The 19,806-nt window shown below is 47.3% G+C and overlaps 1 protein-coding gene and 1 long non-coding RNA gene across 3 annotated transcripts; both read right to left on the reverse strand.

Moving 5' to 3' along the window:
* Window positions 1-1,775: 1,775 nt before the first annotated feature.
* On the reverse strand, window positions 1,776-3,136 carry LOC135821470 (uncharacterized). The gene is made up of 2 exons (XR_010554365.1): window positions 3,005-3,136; window positions 1,776-2,280 (listed from the first exon to the last, which is right to left on the reverse strand). It is a non-coding gene; the product is annotated as an uncharacterized LOC135821470 (long non-coding RNA).
* A 574-nt stretch (window positions 3,137-3,710) lies between these two features.
* LOC135820719 (lysine-specific demethylase 2A-like) lies at window positions 3,711-13,181 on the reverse strand. 2 transcript variants are annotated; one of them, XM_065333727.1, is made up of 7 exons: window positions 12,931-13,181; window positions 11,369-11,465; window positions 10,546-10,652; window positions 10,070-10,163; window positions 7,789-7,942; window positions 7,213-7,328; window positions 3,711-5,957 (listed from the first exon to the last, which is right to left on the reverse strand). In XM_065333727.1, exons 3-7 carry the CDS (start codon window positions 10,566-10,568, stop codon window positions 5,712-5,714), a joined length of 633 nt encoding a protein of 210 aa, XP_065189799.1. In that variant the 5' UTR covers window positions 10,569-10,652; window positions 11,369-11,465; window positions 12,931-13,181; the 3' UTR covers window positions 3,711-5,711. The 2 variants fall into 2 exon arrangements, with proteins under 2 accessions (XP_065189799.1, XP_065189800.1); XM_065333728.1 differs by lacking the exon at window positions 10,546-10,652.
* Between the last annotated feature and the right edge of the window lie 6,625 nt (window positions 13,182-19,806).

Raw genomic sequence — 19,806 nt, forward strand, 5'->3', positions numbered from 1 at the left:
CGATGCGTTCATAACCGTGCCAGTCCTGCTCTGCAGGCACTGTTTGTTCGCAACTGCGGAGCAACTCGCCTTCAGGGCAGTCTGGGCCTACAACAACCAATACACAGAAGCCGAGCAGGCCAATGCCGACCGGCATCTCACGGTTGCCTGTTATGGAACCATATACAGCTGTACCTGACACGGTGCGAGCCATGGGTAACATCCCAGCATTCCGCCGAGCCATGGGTAACATCCCAGCATTCCGCCGAGCCATGGGTAACATCCCAGCATTCCGCCGAGCCATGGGCAACATCCCAGCATTCCGCCGAGCCATGGGCAACATCCCAGCATTCCGCCGAGCCATGGGCAACATCCCAGCATTCCGCCGAGCCATGGGCAACATCCCAGCATTCCGCCGAGCCATGGGCAACATCCACGCATTCCGCCGAGCCATGGGCAACATCCCAGCATTCCGCCGAGCTATGGGCAACATCCCAGCATTCCGCCGAGATGCCATTCCCTACACGTAAGTCGTTGTAGACTGCTACACAGTTGGCTATACCATGGTATTCAGTACCCACGAACTTTGCAAAGCCGATAATGTGATAATGTACCGGATAATGTACCGTGGTGCATGCACCGATGGTACCACCACTTCGTAGACTGCCTCCCGTTCATTTCTGTGCTCCTGTCTTTGTTCTCGTCAGCTGTGTACGACTTCAGCAGTTCAATTCTGTGCTCCAGTCCTCTTTATTCTCGTGAGCTGTGTACTCGTTTTGCTGTTTGTCTGGTTTATTTGAATTCGCACAATAAATGTGTACTTCAGTTATTCTCTCCTCCCTCTTCTGAGTTTGACTCTCCGCTGGCCTTCTCTCCTCCCATCCCCTTACATCATATTGGGCCTCCGCACACACTACATTGTCACATAGCACAACTCAACCATTCGCTACCCTGTTATTGAGCACTCCTGCTGCTCGTTTGGTCTCGCGAATCCAAATAAAATCAATCAATCAATCAGGTTCCTACCTGTGGATGCAGCTGGGGACGCTGGTCCACAGGCCATGGTCGTAGATGAACTCCCATGTTGGATATCCGATGGAAGTAACTATGTGACTAGCAAAGTTACACTGCCACTGATACCATGTACTAGTGATGGTGTTACCCTATGATGTGCTGTGATCCTGTGCCCTCCCGACCTCGTGCTACTGGTGCGTTCGGGTCCCGTCATTCGCGATTTAGGTGGATCAGTTCACATTTGGGGGACAATAGAGAGGTTAAGATGCACGTTATTTCTGACGTGACGCGAAAGTTCAGCTCGCGTTATTTGCTCGCACATCGAAAAATCAATGCGAGTGACCTGCTGCTCACTTCGAAATTTGGAGTTTTACGCCAAATTTGACGTGAAATTGCGCGTCACGCCGGAAATAACGTGAATCTTAACCTCTCTAATGGGCCAGTTTTAATTTCTTACTTTTACGACGGGGCAGCGCCAGTAAAGGTTTTTCAGAAGCGCTCACAGAGCGATTTTATATGGATAATTTCAGTTCTTTTTCCGTTCCCTCCCCACCCCAACCCCGAAGGTAAACATGATGAACACGCGCGCGATGTACTGTATGTAGGCATGAGAGTACGATAACACACTGATACATACCAGCCCTCTCCACCTCACTTACCCCGCACACAGATACACAAACACGCGGATGCACACGGCACACATACGCACATGCACACGACACAAACAGGAAATTCTTCATGTAAAATGCCATGCAAAGCAGTGGCCAGCGTACTTCAGGAAGTCAGTTGGGGAACAAAATAATTCAACTACAACGTGTAGACAAGCTGACGGCCAAAGCACAACATAGCAAACATGACATTTGCCCAAGGGTTGCAGTTTGCAGACCACGCCATGGAAGCAGCGAATACAGAATGTAATATCATACAAAGTGACAAGCAAAGAAGTGGCCACCATACACCAGAGACTTGCAGAAAGTCACATATCCAACAGATAGAAAAGTGAACAGCAATCTGGTGCAGCCCACACAAGACAAAGCTGACCTGATACTTGTCCCAGGATCGCAAGTGGCAGATCCTTTTCGATGCATAACATGCAGGTGTACGTTACACGCATGGACAAAATCTGACCGTGTCGCCAGCATACAATGTCATCACATGTATACCCCACAAGTTACACACATGCACAGTAGAAGCACAATGAAAGCAATGGAAAAGTACGATGTGGTTGCTGAAGCATCTTCGCACTTCAAATTCAGACTTCAATGTGGTCGTCACGAGATGATATACCTGCAAGATACAAGTGATGCAGAAAGAAAGCAGAAGGTCGTGAGGTAGGCTATGAGACACCACAAACTAGTCACCTACATGTATGTTCAGGGCTAGTGCACTCGCACGCAGAATTATCATAATCGAGCATTTCCCAAACTGAGAAGTGCAAGGAAATCCACTTGCATGCACAGGAGCAATTTTGCCGCTGGTGTGATGCGCAATTCGAGACAATCTGCGATGCTGCGTGCTCACCTCTGATGCCGATTACTTCCTTGCTTAGACCGGCTCGGTCTGCTCTCCCTTCACTCTCTTCTAAATCCTACTTGGAGCAGTAAGGCTGTGTCACTGCTCCTACTGATAACCCAGTTAGGTTGTGGTCATTGTTGTGAAAGCAATATCATCGTCATTGTGGTAATAACATACGTTTTTGCACAGCGGCTGGCGCTAGAACGTGCAGCAAGCAGCACGCTTGTACTTTGGATTTTGCGATTTTTTCGAGGGCAATGGCTTCCTTTTTGCTTTGGATACCTACGAAGTACGACCAAAAAATCTATGAGAAGTATTTTTGGAGCTGGAGTACGAGTGGGGTTGTCTGATAAGTGCTAGGAGAACCCTCCTTTGTGGCTGTAGAGCGCTAAAACGTGCCCTGTTGGCCGAAAAATCCGAATTTTTTTTCTCCCGGGGGACACCCCCGTTGTACCACTCCCAACCGCCCTGTGACGCCCCTGTCATTGTAGCTCACCTGCTGTCTTTCTTGGAGATGCAGTAGCAGCTGAGGACTTGCATACAATCTCTGTTTCAACTGCAACTATTTCCACAATGTTGTCAGGTATTGGTGCGGGCGACACACGCAGATTCTACACACGCAGAAGGAAAGAAACACCATGAACATATATCTGTTACTACATGTACATGTACATGTTGCCACTGTCAAATATTCCACAGGCAGATGGTGGGGATGGAGAGGAGAGCAACATCAGCAACAGAAGAAGCAGCAGAAGCAATAGCTGCACTATTAGCAGCAATAGCAGCAGCAGCAGTACCACACAGCAATTCACCACACCATACCTCAGATTGTATTCTCGGTATGAGCATAAAATGTCCAGTGGCCTTGTCCTCGCGAAACCGGCTTTCATACTCGTTCAACAGAATCTACAGCGCACGTTGCACAGGAGAATTCATACTCATTCAACAGAATATACAGCATACATTGCACAGGAAAATGCTTGTACATTGCAGAGGAGAATACAGGCTTTCATACTCGTTCAACAGAATCTACGGTGTACATTTGACAAGAGAATACAAGGCATAACGATTAAGCAAATCTACGCCAATAGTTATGTATGTCCCTGAAGATAGGCTACTGTAAAACCGGAAAATTTAGGTGGAGATTTATTTTTGGTAACTTCGGTTTTACCCACACATCACACACGACAACTTACCTCCACGGTCGACATGAGCTCCCCAGGATCCCCCAGCTCCTCGGGACACGCCCTCACCATTGTCGTGGAAACGTTCAGCTCGACCAGCAGCCGTCGCAAGCCATCAATCTCATACGAGCTGAGACAGGCCATGTCCGAGAGCAGGCAGGATGGCGGTGATGGAGGTGGCTTGCCGCCTTGTGAGCTGTTCCCATCTCCTGACGAAGCAGCAGCAGCAGCAGCTGCCGCCGTCGCTGGCGATTGGGCTGCAGTGTCATCCGTTGACAGCAGTGGGATCTCGGCGCATGCGGGCGCAGTAGAGAGCTTCGCTGCGTCCGTATCTGTCAGCGATCAGACAATCAGAATATACAAGCCCATATTTAGGCATAGGATACCTGCCGTGAACAGCATTCAACCGGCAACACCCAACAACAAGAGTACTGTAATTTCACAAATTGTTGGTGTACTTTTTTTTCGGTACGTTTGGTGGGTCTGTTTCATACCTAAAGTTTCAATACACCGAACAAACACTAACACACATAATCCAATAGGGAACTGCTTCTCTGCACCTAAAAGTTCTGTTCGCCTAACCCTTTGTGTACCAGCCCCATCTCGAACCGTAACGTACGTTACGGTTCGACGCACCGCACTGCGCCGCGCCGTTCGGCGGCGTCCTTGCTCCGATCGACTCGCGGTTTTCTGCGCTGGGCAGCTGAGATCCCACTGCAAATTTTGATGTATGATGTGGGTAGGTTGCCATTTGAAAGTATGGAGAACAATCGCGGCGAAAAGTGCGCTTTGCAATTTCAGCGCTCTGCGATATATTTTAGCAATTTCGATCGTGTTTTCGTTCGGTTACGCTGCTTGTATCTGGAGTATAGCTTGCTCTAGCTGTTGTCGATGTCTACTAGTGATGGTGAACGCCAGGAGAGTGTTGTAGTAGCGATATAATCTCAGGATCTGAATCGAAAATGAGAATTTCCATCGCTTAAGCCATTGCAGTATTCGCTCTCCAAGCAGCAGCGAGAGGGAGCGCAGCGATGGCCTGAAATATTCAAGGCAGGTGAGTTTCCTCTCCCATCGACTATTCCTGGTCTTCTCAATCGCCAATACCCTCGCTGGACGCAAGTAGATAAGTGAAAAGTACATATTCAAATCTGACACAATTTCAATAATTTGAAATTTTGATGCAATTGTTTGGCATCTGGTATTCACGCAATATGGCTCTTTTCCGTCCATTTCGCTATTGTTGAAGCATGCAACTGGCGGCTATACACTAGTGCAGTGGTCTCCTGTTGCTCTGTGTGAAGAAGGGCAATATCAGCAAGTATATTCACGATTCCAAGTACACGGATCTAAATTGTCAGGAATATGGGTGACAATTGACTCAGAAATAGGTATTCCAGGTATGGCCTGTATCTGTAGTTGTGTGCTCGGTCAAAATATTTTCTTACCTGGACACATTGATACCAACAGATTCAGAAAAACATAACTTGCACTTACAAAATGTGTCTTAGTTTTATGCTATAGGTCCATCATTACCGATGAGTACCCCGCGCATACATTAGATGCCTGGTACACAAAGGGTGTATTCCCGGTATGAGCATAAAATGTCCAGTGGCCTTGTCCTCGCGAAACCGGCTTTCATACTCGTTCAACAGAATCTACAGCGCACGTTGCACAGGAGAATTCATACTCATTCAACAGAATATACAGCATACATTGCACAGGAAAATGCTTGTACATTGCAGAGGAGAATACAGGCTTTCATACTCGTTCAACAGAATCTACGGTGTACATTTGACAAGAGAATACAAGGCATAACGATTAAGCAAATCTACGCCAATAGTTATGTATGTCCCTGAAGATAGGCTACTGTAAAACCGGAAAATTTAGGTGGAGATTTATTTTCGGTAACTTCGGTTTTACCCACACATCACACACGACAACTTACCTCCACGGTCGACATGAGCTCCCCAGGATCCCCCAGCTCCTCGGGACACGCCCTCACCATTGTCGTGGAAACGTTCAGCTCGACCAGCAGCCGTCGCAAGCCATCAATCTCATACGAGCTGAGACAGGCCATGTCCGAGAGCAGGCAGGATGGCGGTGATGGAGGTGGCTTGCCGCCTTGTGAGCTGTTCCCATCTCCTGACGAAGCAGCAGCAGCAGCAGCTGCCGCCGTCGCTGGCGACTGGGCTGCAGTGTCATCCGTTGACAGCAGTGGGATCTCGGCGCATGCGGGCGCAGTAGAGAGCTTCGCTGCGTCCGTATCTGTCAGCGATCAGACAATCAGAATATACAAGCCCATATTTAGGCATAGGATACCTGCCGTGAACAGCATTCAACCGGCAACACCCAACAACAATAGTACTGTAATTTCACAAATTGTTGGTATACTTTTTTTTCGGTACGTTTGGTGCGTCTGTTTCATACCTAAAGTTTCAATACACCGAACAAACACTAACACACATAATCCAATAGGGAACTGCTTCTCTGCACCTAAAAGTTCTGTTCGCCTAACCTGGCCTTTTGCCCTCATACTGAAAAATAGTGAGCACCTAAAATTTCTGAAATTAGAGTATATAACCCCCGAAGAGTGTGAAACTCCCGCACACCCTGCTGTCACCACAGAATTTCAAGTTGACGTCATTTTTATGATGCAATGTTCCACGCACTAGTGATTATTACGACATGTGTACGGCGAATCAACGCATCACACGTTTTTCTTTGCACTAGTCTGTACAAGGTCTAATGGGGCTTTGTCCACCACAGATTCCGAATACGTCTGATAAATTGTGATAATACGTGTACTGTGCAGCCTCTTCCCTTGTAAGAATAAGATCCTGTGCTTTGACACAAGAGTACATGGGGTTATGTAATCTTGCTTGACAGGATAACTACATATTTATGTTTGGATACTCCGAAGTGCAGTGATCCTGTTTTCTATTATTGTTGATGATGGTACAAACATAAATATTGCATATACACATCTTCCATATTGAGCTTTTATTAGAGAGGTTAAAATTCACGTTATTTCTGACGTGACGCGAAAGTTCAGCTCGCGTTATTTGGCTCGCGCGTCTAAAAACAACGCGAATGACCCGCAGCTCACGTCGAAATCACATCGACAAAGGACATAGCAGCAGAGACAGAATACTTTCTCGTTCTCAGGAAAATAAATTCAACAGCCACGGCAAAATGGAGATCGTTTCCCCACATTTTGTATTTTTAAGACACAGAGGGAATCATAGTGGTACAAAGTGCAGTGTACGGAGATGGAGAGAGAGAGATGGAGAGAGAGAGAGAGAGAGAGAGAGAGAGAGAGAGAGAGAGGGAGAGAGAGAGAGACACACACACACACACACACATACACACACAGTTCCACGGCAACATCGATGAACGACGTAGGAGCATAACAAAACAGAAACCTTCATGCACAACTCCAAGCCTTGGAAAGCTCACACAAGGCATTGCCGTGGTAGAGTTGTAGAAGATATCACAGACATGCACAGCACAGCTCACGTACCTTAGTAGTTTCTTCAATGTCCGCCACGGCAAGCTGACCGCTTATGTTGAAACTGTGCAGAAAGTTTCCACCAAACACTAGCGAATCCACAGGAGTGTGAACTGCATGAATCCAGCCTGTCAACGAACAAACATACACACACATACACACACACATACACACGCACACACACACGCACACACACACGCACACAACCACACACACACACACACACACATACATACACTCGCGCGTACACATTCACACACGTACACACACACAAACACACACACACACACCTCAGACCTCAGACCTGCCCATCGCGGAAGCGATGATAGCGAACATCTATGTTAGACATAGCAACTTGTGCTGGGATTACACCATTCAACAGCTTGCAAGGCTGATGAATTGACTGCCACTATTTTTAGCCTGGTATCCACCACACAGCTGCACACATACATGCACACACACACACACACATTACACCTTCAAGCAGCCGAGCCCGTTGGCAACAGACCCTACACAATCAGGCATAAGTGCACCCACCAACCGAACTAGCTGGCACACACTTACACACACTTACACACACTCACTCACCAGTAGGAATGACAAAAGTCCAGCCTGCTTTCAATTCGACGCGGGCACACGTCTCGACCATGTCACCCAGGAAGATATCCTGCTGTTTACCCGACAACACCCACTGCTCATAGATCTGAAGATTGATTGGGGTCGGAGGAATCAGCCAGAAAACCTGCAGTGCACAACAAACACACGCACACACACCCACACACACACACACACACACAGACGCACACACACACACGCACGCACGCACGCACGCACGCACGCACACACACACACACACAGGCACACAGGCACACAGGCACACGCGCACGCGCACGCGCACACAAACACGCACGCACGCACGCACGCACGCACGCACGCACGCACGCACGCACACACACACACACACACACACGGCCGCATTGTAAACAGTACAGTTAGTCACACGTTTTTACACTGAACCTCAACGGCAAAGAAGGTGTTGTGAAACCTCTGGTTCTCTAAAGTGTCAGGAACGAACGACCACACGGCACGAGGACAACTATTTTATTCTTGACAGTATATTTCACTTCGATGGACTATAACAATAATGAACAGTAATAACAGCAGGTATTTATAGCATGCAAAACAGTGTAGATGTGTATGAAAAACATACACATATAAAACATGACATTACAGCGTATACTGTAAACTGCACACAGCGCATATAGCGTATGCCATGCACCAACATCAGCGCTACGGCCGAGTCGCAATACAACATTGCAATGAATACAATGCCATAAGCGCGAAGGCCTTTCCCACTTCAGAACTGGTGGTTTGCAACAGAAGGGTTAGAGCACCGCTGCCCTCAAGTGAAAGCCCCTTGCTCGTGTCCTGGTGGCGTCAGTCAATTTTTTCTTCAGACGTTTTCCCGTTTGCATCTTTCCCTCAACCAATGAACAGGTAAGGAGTCGTCCGTATTTTTCAAAAAATTAAAAAATCCGTCCTCAGGCAAAAAGGGGGTGGGTGGTCAAGAGTGCTGGCGGAATTAATTTTTTTGATTTTTCCTACTTTTTTTTGCTCCAGGCCGGGACTTTCATACACTTGTTGCACTGACTGTGTAGTGTACTGTAGACCAGGGAGTCGTAAAATACCGGTATTTTACGACTCCCTGCTGTAGACGTAGTGTAGGATCGATTGTCGCAAACACCAGTAGGGACCATACGGATACGAAACGAATGCTGATTCGTCACCTGGGTTCGAGGATTCGTCAGAGTCCCTGCAGAGAACTCGTTTTCACGAATGGAAGCCTCTTCATTCGTGGCACGCTCCGAATCCGTCAGGTACACATTTATTTGGATAGGTACACATGTTTTGTAAGGTACACCCTTTTCCCTTGATTCCATGATCCATGCACGTGTGCGTGTAAAAACCCGTACGCCAAACTACCGGCGCCCGCGGCCGTATTCGTAGTTGCCATGCACATTTGCATGACGACTTGCGAAACCTGAAATCTGTTTTCAACGAAACGATTACGAGCCGAATCAAACTTTCGTTTCGCATTCGTTTCGTAGCAAATGCGAAAGGTCCCTAGTATCTACTATACATGACTTTTCATACTTTTCATGTAGTTGTAGGACGTGCATGGCCGTCGGTTGACCTACTACTCACTGTACTTAGCTACTAGTACTTGACATACAATGTAGGTGCAGTCAGAAAACATGGCGTCAGGAGTTATTATTTTCCAGCTGGGCATCGGTAAAATCAAAAACTTAACGGAAAGAAATGGGGGTGGGTGGGTGGGTCAGAGACAATTTTGCACGAGGACGGATTTTTTAATTTTTCGAAAATTACGGAAGACCCCTAAAGAAGGTGGTGTGACTTACGATCGAGCGTGACTTCTTCCTACGTAATATGTGAATGTACTGTATTGAAACAACTTGGCTCAGACCTGTTGCGACTTATCATCAAGTGCGACTTCTAATCAGTGAAATGCTGTACACTTAAGCCAATGCCAGCTTTCTTCTTCTCATTCCACTTCCTTCTCAGGTTCTGCTACAAGACACATTCGTGATTATAAGGAGCTTGTCAGTCAGAAGGATGGACAGAGAGGTAAATATACATACAAGTACGGATGGATGATGGGTAGAGAAACAGACAGACAGACAGACAGATAAACAGACAGACAGATAAACACACATACCGACAGACAGACATACAGACAGACAGACAGATGTATGTCTGTATCTACACCCATCGTCCATCTATATACTGTGTGCATGTGTGTGACACAAAAACAGACAGGCGTGCAGACAAACAGACAGGGAATGCTGACCTTTCCACCCTTGAGAATATGATACCAGACGGATGTGCCACCAAAGTCGATACGGAAATCTGTGTAGCAGCCACCGACGCTCATCAGGCAGTACCTGTGACAGCACGGCATCACCACAAGCAACAGCAGGAGACCAGCAACAACAACAGCAGCTCCATCAGTAAGCCAGCAACAGCAACAGCACAAGTAACAGCAGTAGACCAGCAACAGCAACAGCCACACAATCAGTAAGCCAACAACAACAGTAGACCAGCAACAGCAGCGCCAGCACAACCACCAGCAGTAGGGCAGCCAGCAACAGCAACAGCAACAGCAGCACAATCAGTAAGCCAACAACAGCAGCAGCACCAGCAATAGGGCAGCTACACCTGTAGTACTATCAACAGCACCAGCAGTTGGCCAGTAACAGCAACACCGGCGGCAGCAGCAGCAGCAGCAGCAGCAGCACCATCAACAAGAGCAAACAAAACACATACTTTTGCACTTTGGGATATTTCATGTCGACCAGTCGGTTGGTGGCCTCCTGCTGCAAAGCGCGCAATATTTCCGGCCACACCAAGTCCACCTAATCCAAATGACGTACCTGCGTGCAACAACAACAACAACAACAGCAACAGCAGCCGCAGCAAGCAAGCAGTAGGAAGAAGAAAAGACAAATGAGCAATTCGTACACGGTTGCGAATACATACTATACAGCTTGTGATGGGGCATTGATAAACCAATATAAACACATTGCACAAACCAATCAGGAGTTAAAAATCCATACTTTCTCAAAACGAGCCTAAGCATGATCATGTATGACATGAGCCTCAAACGCCCACCAAACCCCCCAACACGGCATACAGGGGAGACAGTAGTGCAGTGGAGTGCTCAACTACAGTGCACTCATTTCTCACGGCTCCTATCCGGACCTCCAAGTTACGGGCATCTTGGTCTACGGGGAACCCTGTGAGTGAGTTCTAGTGGATATATTACTACTTTTCTACCAATTTGTGGAAATACCAGGAGTGACGTAATATGCCAGATCTACGTGCCTTCCACAACAAGATGTACATGATTACGAACATTTCCAAATGAAGGGCAGAGCCCCCGGTCCCGGACCGCCCGGATACAACAGATAAGAGTGTACTACATGTAACGTTACATGCATAGGATTGATTGATTGCAGCCTATATCAATCATATCTTCTGAAAATTGTAATCCAAGTTGCTGTCTGATGATCGGTTAAAACCGTGAAACTCAGAGTTACAGCAGAAACGCTTTTGATCCTCTCAAGTGTATGTAGGATTGCTGACGTACCAGACTGGGTGACTCCACTAGAGGCTCCAACTTAGTCTTGGTGAACTCCAGGCTAATGACGTTGTAGAGTTTGTCGCGTTTCGCATTCGTGTAGTACCTGCACAAGAGAGTACATGGCGTGTGCCAAACACACACACACACGCGCGCGCACACGCGTACACACGCACACACACGCAAACACACAATGTAGCTCCATGTCTCTTGGAACCTAAGAAAACACCCAAAAGACGCCATGCCACCAAGACTTGCACTGAAAGGCTTACTTTGTAAAGTTTGCCATGCTCATGGTGGAGCCTTGTTGTGAGGATAGTATAGTACGCCCACGCCTGCCCATCACCCAAAGACCCCCTAGCGATCTCACTGGCCCATTGCCCGCCATCCTCCTGGCACCTCCACCCATCTGCTGTACACTGCCTCCCCATCGCATCTTTCCGCGCTTTCATGCTCACACCTGCCTGTTGCCTGCCACTCTCCTGGCGCTTATACTGTCGCGCCGTGGCCCGCGCCAGCTGTTCTCCCCATACCTTACACCAGATTTAGCGCTAAATTTGTTTATGCTTGTGGCCCTATGTATTTATAAGCATACTGACTCACTGTTAGGTAGACCCGAGTATCAGTTGTCTGATGATTGCCTAACGGCATGAAACTCAAGAGTTACAACCAACCTGAACGTCCTCCGCTGAGTCTGCTATGATTTGAAAACTCCGTATGGCGGAACCCAGATGCGCATGCAGTTTACGTAAGACTTTCCGTAGATCGACTACATTTTTTTAACTAACGTAACTACGTTATGCGGAACCTCTCTAATAAAGTACAGTGAGTGCTGGAAAATACTTCCACAACTGTGGACAGTCGGTTATAGGCGATTCACACGACAGCCACTTGCACGTTTTACGGCGAGTGATTTACGAGAAAAAGTGACTGTGTGGATTCACATGGCTGCACTCAACAGCGGGCACGTTTGCATTTTTGAATGATTCACCCACCAGTTGCCATGAGTATTTCAACTTTTCATAACACGCGTACAATAATTATCACGGTGAAAAGAGCCGCGTAAAAAATCAAGTTTTGTTTGCGCTTTTTGGTGTAAATATAGTTTACTGCTTGCCGCAGATCTGCAAAGGGGCTGAGGGCTAGACCCACAGGACACTTCTGATCATAACTCACTAGACCTAGTCTTTCTTCAACTTGCATTCAGTTTCGGCGGGGACAATACCCCCCGACACACGACCAACACAATCTTTAACTGTCTTTGACGCCATCACAATATCTATGCAAACACGGCCTAACGGACAAAGTCAAACAAGCCGTGACCTGATGTTGACACAGCCTGGTCAGTATGGAGCTTGCATGTCGAGTATGCAGTTAAGGAATTCATACCTCAAAAGTTGAAGCGAAACAACCTGAACAACAAACTGTGGTATAATGTGGGAAAATCAATAAATTAAAAAAATGTCAAGTTCGGAAATTTTATTGGGTGGTCATCCCGTTTGACTGTGCGAAGTAAAATTAAAACAACCAAATGGTTGGGTTGATCTGCACTGTGCAACCGATTCTCTCACCTTTCTTCCTCCAGCTATGCCTGTGACACCCTTTGTGAATCTGCGAAACACTAGTGGCAGGCCACGCGAAAATGAGAATGCGCGCATCCAAGTTTAGGCCATCATCTCCTTCATCCATCATCCCGGCGGTAACTCCGCCCGTTCAATATCCAACACCAGTCCCCAGGAAAGAATAAGGCACGAGATTTCAAGTTCAAGGGCAAAGCTAAAGCCAATGAATGGCACTGATTTTTGGAATTGTCGAGTAGAACGAAAATAAATAATCAACGGTCCGATTAGACACACACGTGACACAGTTTGTTCGCGCTCGTGTGTCGCGCTTCGCATTTGCTGCAGCTCCGGAGCTCCAGCTGCAGGGCGCCCATGATGAGTCTCGCGCGCGCGACAGGCTAGCCGCTTGCGACGAAAGTTGTCTTTTTTTACGAATTCTGTGACGTCATGTTTTGGAAGAATGTAACAACAGTCATTATACATAATTATTATGTATGGTCTCATGTGATACAGGATCTGTTGACCTACATTTTACAGAATATTCACGGTCCACAGTCATCAAAAAAGAATATTCACGGTCCACAGTCATCATGTCACGTGTGTACATGTACAATGTAGGTCGGCAGAGCCTGCAGCCTATTATTGTAAGACTAAGAGTTACTTTGTGTAGTTCCTGCCAAGTAATGTCCAGTTCATTCTGTCTTGCGCTATTCTGTCTTATGCGTCCTGTCGGCTCTTGTGTATTTGTCTCTTTCTTCTTCACATATCAGGCTTCACACTCACAGTGCTGGAGTAACCAGTTTGAAGTGGAAACTCAGGATTTCTTCGCCCCTGTACACCCCTCTGTGTTTTGATATGCACCGCCCGGGTACACACTGCAACTAGTTTCTCCATCGATATGCTGGTACATGGTGGGCCGGGAGACACTGATCGGCTATTCCACAGCTATCGCCAGCCTCTCTAAACCATCACTTTGCCCCCCCCCCCCCCCCCCATTCCTGTATACATGTATGTACATAACACAATCATGTAGGTATAGGAAATAACCATACCCATGTAAAGTGTTGCTCTGGACAACACAACACTCTCCGCAATTGTGCCAGTGGTTGTGAGACTCATCCCCCACCCCACCGTTAATTCGCCGCTTCTGTCGCTAGGTTTACTGGATGTTATAGTAACCGTGGTGAGTTAGCTTCGTGAGCGGACACCATAGTTTAGTCTTTTTATTCTATTGACCGTTGTGACGTGACACACTTACATGTAAGGGGGCAGCCTACCCATAAATTGCATATGGCATTCAATTGACCGTAACTTTGGTGTTTCTCAGTGGATTTGAGTGAAATTTTGACCACACACTCCTGCCACTATGCTGGCCCTCAGGACATGATTTACAAGTTCTTGCGCCTCACTGACAGGCTTTCCAGGCCGGAAAAACTCAAATTTCCGGCATAGTGCCACGGTGTGCGAGCCACCCAGGAGCCAAAAAAATGCATTTCCATTTTTTTCACATTTTCGTGCCCATTCTGTCCGTGCGCGGGACCCAAACCTAAAACAAGTCCAGAAGCAGCCATGGGTGGTGGGGTAGGGCCCCTCAACGTGGCCCTGGAATCTGTCACAACGGAACGAGTGGGCGTTCTCTCACGGACTCCCACAGACCCAAGTCAATTTTTGAATTTTTTAGGTTTAGGGCCAATTAGGCACGTGCTACGAGGTCGTACCTTTGATACAACATCCAGTGCTGGGACCTCCACAGCAAGCCATTTCCACAGCGCTGCACACCAAATCCAGGATGCCCTCAGAAACCGGCAAAGACTGCCACTCACGTTTCACTACTGCCTAGTACTGAATCCTACCTGACTTCTTGACACGACTCAAACTAAATCAACGTCAACTACAATAATCAAGCCACATATCTGCAACGTTACGTCACGAGGGTGCTGGCAAAAGTCCTGCTGCACGGCGGCGGGCTTTCGCCCGCCGCCGTGCAGCCCAATACGTGGTTTTTTAACGTGATTTTTTGGACTTTTTTGGACAGCATGCAACAAAAAAATCTTTCCTTGCAAGGGCACATTTTCGGCCATAACTCTTGAACGGCTGGTCAGATAGGGACACAATTTTTAGGGAATTTGCAGCTATTCATGCTCTTTCAACTGACGTAGCACTCAATATGAATTTACAAATTCGATTTTTCAGCGAATTTTTGGGTAGTCTGCCACCTTAGCCAGTTAGGGAGGGGCAGGCCAGAACGGGATCAGTCCAAGCACGAAGTGTCAAAATAGGGAATAACGCTTGAATATACAGTTGGTTGCAGATTTTAATAGCTAGATTTCGGTGAGTCGTTTGTGAAGGTGGAAGTGAGCAACAAGATGAACTCCAGCAGAACGAGAGAACAGCACATACAATGTACTATCATGTATAACAAAAATTATGGAAAATAACAACTAAACCTACTAAGATGAGAGAGAAAATGATAACGGCTGATGTGGTGACGTCACGTGTATAGTCTCGAAGCTGCCAACTCTGTGTGAACAAAATTTAATAATAATGAAAACATATTATCACAGAGTGAAGTAGTTCACTCAGTCAAACATCTTTTGTCTCTTGCTCTATAGTCAGGGAGCCGACCTTCAAAAAAGTGGCGCTCCAGGTCGGGCGAGATGGAGTGCAAGATCTCTTCAGCAATGGGTTATGGGTCTATCAGAGAAGGGCTTTCGAGTTCTTGGCCATCCCAAAGCTGTGCACGGACATCGCGAGGACGCATTTTGTTCGACGATCGAATTCACAATTGTCAAGCATTTAGGCGCAAATGTTTTTCGTTCTCAGCCGACTTCTCGGTTTGAGAAGTAGGTGCGCACGCTCAAAATTCCAAATCAGTGACTATGCGCCTGTCCAGAAGATGACGACGCTGCAAGCTTACTTTCTCAAAGCGTGACATACATTTTCATTACGATTTTGGCTTTGAAAGTGAGAATAGTATTGCCATCGTACCGTCAGGTCCACTAGTCACGAAGCATGGCGCTTCTGGACAAAAGCGCAACATAGAGTGTGTACCAGCAATAGTGCACAATAATACTCGCGCCTACTCCGGCAATTCTGCAACGCGTGCAAGCAAAGTTTCAAAAGTATATTTCCAGGTCTGACTGAGGTCGAGTCGAGCGAAGATTCCGGCAGAGTAGGCGAGATGTTGCTTGCTGACAAGTCGGCCTCCACGTCCCTGAGTCCTGACTGCCAGTGCCACAGCCGTATGCACCAGTGACCAGTCACCGGACGTGCAAGATCATCATCACCCATGTCGGTACTCTGCCTGGCCTATTTATCTGCTGGTGGTGTCAACTCCGTTGCAGTTTGCCAGCTTGTTTGTTCCGGTACTCGTTCTTCACTGGTTCAGGTGAGCCTAGCTGCTTTTGCACAAAATACTTTGTGGATCCTGTGAGAGATCATGTAACTCGAAAACGAGACGTTGTTTGAAAGAAAGGTAGAATGACAATCACTGCCAGTTCCACATGCACTTCTGACAGGAACTACGACAGACGTCTACGTGGCAGCACCAAAGGAGAGCATCATGGGATAGGCAACATAACAAGATAGAACATACATGCGCGCACGTGCATGTGTGCGAGCTTGTGTACACGCGCGCACACCCACACACGCTTGCAAGCGTGTACTCACATGTGTGCGAGTGTGCATGAGTGCACACACATGTGACTCTCTGTTCGCACACACACACACATACATGTGTGCGAACATGCGCGCATTCATCACACACGCGTGCGCACATACACACAGGTGGATGCGCACATGCCAATGCTCACACACACGTACATGTGCACGCACATACACACAGGTGGATGCGCACATGCAAATGCTTACACACACATACACGCATACACATGTACACGACACATGCGCGCGCGCACACACAGGTGGATGCGCGCACGTGCATGTGTGCGAGCTTGTGTACACGCGCGCACGCCCACACACGCGCGCAAGCGTGTACTCACATGTGTGCGAGTGTGCATGAGTGCACACACACACACATACATGTGTGCGAACATGCGCGCATTCATCACACACGCGTGCGCACATACACACAGGTGGATGCGCACATGCCAATGCTCACACACACACACACACACACACACACACGCATACACGTGTACATGTGCACGCACACACACGCGTGCGCGCTTGCACGCACATACACACAGGTGGATGCGCACATGCAAATGCTCACACACACATACACGCATACACATGTACATGTGCACGACACACGCGCGCGCGGACACACAGGTGGATGCGCACATGCAAGTGCTCACACACACGCGCATACACGTGTACATGTGCACGACACACGCGCGCGCGCGCGCACACACACACGTGGATGCGCACATGCAGATGCTCACACGCATACATACATATAAACACACACACTCATGCACGCGCGCGCGTCATTATCTACGAATCTCAGAAACATGCAACATGCGGCCAGAAGTTAATCATCACCAGTGAGCTTGCTGTGATTGTGGTACCAACAACATGCTGCGCAAGAACGTCACCATCATCGGCTGCTCTGAGGTAGCATTCCAGAATGGCAATTTACAAAGCCGCTGTCTAGTGCCCTACTATCATCTCCACGGAGCAGCAGTCGGAACCCAGGAGATAACTGCTCGGCATAGCTGCAAACATCGCAAAGGTTACAGCACTGGATGCTTCTAGTGCAACGGGTCACCCCAACCCTGTACTGTACTTGCTGGTGCATGTCCGAATGTGACAACCCAATCATTAGCGCCCATGTTCTGGACCGTCACTAACGCTTCCGCCCAGGGCCTTATTACGGGCTTTTACGGTACTCGCCGATGCATGTCCGAATGTTGCAACCCGCTCAGCAGCACTACACATGTGAGCAACAAGTGGACGTCGTTGGCAGCACAGAGCAGAGGATCGCAAACCGGATGAAGAATGGATACTGTTCTCCATGATGAAGGGATCAAAAACCGTTCAACACAGATATTGCGCTACATCGTCTTGCCTGGATGTATGCGGTGGTGCCGATGCATATCGCGTCCATGACACTGTTTACATATCTGCATTCAGCCTTTGTTCACATAAATATGATGCACCGTAGCTGTAGTTTTAAAATGATTATATTCTACATGTTACCGCCACATTTACTGATTGCGTTTGCGGAAATTCCTAAAATATACTACGTCTACTAGTACTACTACTCAATTTACCACACAAAGGACTGAATGAAGTAGGGAAATAATCATCCCATGATCTTCTACAATGTGAATGCTTCCACGTACGCGCATGTCATTGTGCAGCATCCGAAACTTCAACAAAACAATGATTCAAAGAGATGTTATTCAAGATAAGTCATGCATTTCTACGTTCACTGGTATAATCAAAGATTCCGTTCAAGGCAGCTGCCATGGTGTGTACCTTACCACCTTCAACACACGTTATCAGTCCGCTCATTGACTAGCATGAAATCGTTTGTAGCAGGAGTACTCTTGTTTGTAGTGAGGATCAATCTACAAAGCACTATTGGTAAAAACAATCCAGAGTCACCTCGATGGAGACGGACAGTTCCTACGAGACCTGCCTGTCGACATCAGGGTCAAGTGGCAAGTCATTTAGCCGTTACGCACGACAATCTCAGGAACACCAGTCATGTCCTCCTCCGACGAACCAGCTACTGTATGTTACTTCAGAACTCAGAACGACACAATTTTACAACCAGAATGAAAAATGCTTCATCGACGGTGTGACTTTGCGTTTCGCTTCGTGTTTCTTTGTGTTTCTCTTGAAAATCTAGCAAGATTGAGTCATTCGCATGAAAATGTCTGGTTACGTCAGCGAAACCCGCTGATTTTCCCCATTTTTCAAGCGCTGAATGGCGCAAAAACTGTGAAATCACGGCAACGAAATAGTGTTCGACGAGCGAACAAACCTCCTTGCACCGGCATTGGTGCACAGCTTCGGGACGGCCAAGTTCTCAAATCGTCCTCTAGAGACCCTTACCTACCTCTGTGCGAAGTTTCAAGTCCTCCCTCTGAAGTGGCATACCCCGAAAATAAAAAGCATCCTACAGATTTCAGCTCCCGGACTACAGTCAACTTCGCTAATAACGACTGCGGATATAACGACAATTCGCGAATAACGACAGAATTTCCATGCCCAGAGCAAAGTCCCATCTAACTGTATACATTTAACTTCGGATATAACGACTATCTGAATAACGACAATTCGCGTATAGCGACATGCTTTTAGTGCCCCGTGGTCATATTCACTGCTTGAATTACGACTTTCTGGGCTTTTGACAGCTATTTCAAGTACCTGTCAGTCAAGTACATGTACCTGTCATGCAGAAGTACCAGAACCTATGGTGCACTGGTGATGGATATTATTGCACACATGCAATAAAATGCAGCCAAGGGGGGGGGGGGGGGGCTTTTTCTTCCTTTTTTATGTTGGCTTCAAAATTGTTGGATTTACCAGCACACCTATATGTATACAATGTACATGTAGTTGTACATGATTGTACAGTAATCATCATACATGTACATACATGTACATATCTCTGGCCCTGTAGATGGCTCAAAAAGGCATATTTTTCAATTGATTTCCCTTGCATATTGAATTTGTAGTTCCTTTCAACTGCAATATGAAAATAAAGTACACATTGACATAGAGCAAGAAAAGAGCTTGATTTTGATATGCATATCATACTATACAAAATATGGGTTCCCATACATTCAAATGGGACTTCGGTTATAAGGACACTTCGCGAATAAGGACACTTTTCTGATGCCCCGCCGAATGTCGTTATTGGCGAAGTTGACTGTACTACATGTATATCTGGCATGTGGTCTGCTACAA

The sequence above is a fragment of the Sycon ciliatum genome, chromosome 7 (genome assembly GCF_964019385.1).
Source record: "Sycon ciliatum chromosome 7, ocSycCili1.1, whole genome shotgun sequence".
In the NCBI taxonomy this organism is placed as follows: Eukaryota; Metazoa; Porifera; class Calcarea; order Leucosolenida; family Sycettidae; genus Sycon; species Sycon ciliatum.

Bases quoted from the DNA above. Each gene is read 5' to 3' on its own strand.
- LOC135820719 (XM_065333727.1), bottom strand. From the start codon at position 10,568: ATGAAATATCCCAAAGTGCAAAA. The intron at 7,943-10,069 runs GTCAGCATTCCC...TGTGCACTGCAG, and splicing joins ATATTCTCAAGGGTGGAAAG to GTTTTCTGGCTGATTCCTCC. The intron at 7,329-7,788 runs GTGAGTGAGTGT...GTTCGTTGACAG, and splicing joins GACTTTTGTCATTCCTACTG to GCTGGATTCATGCAGTTCAC.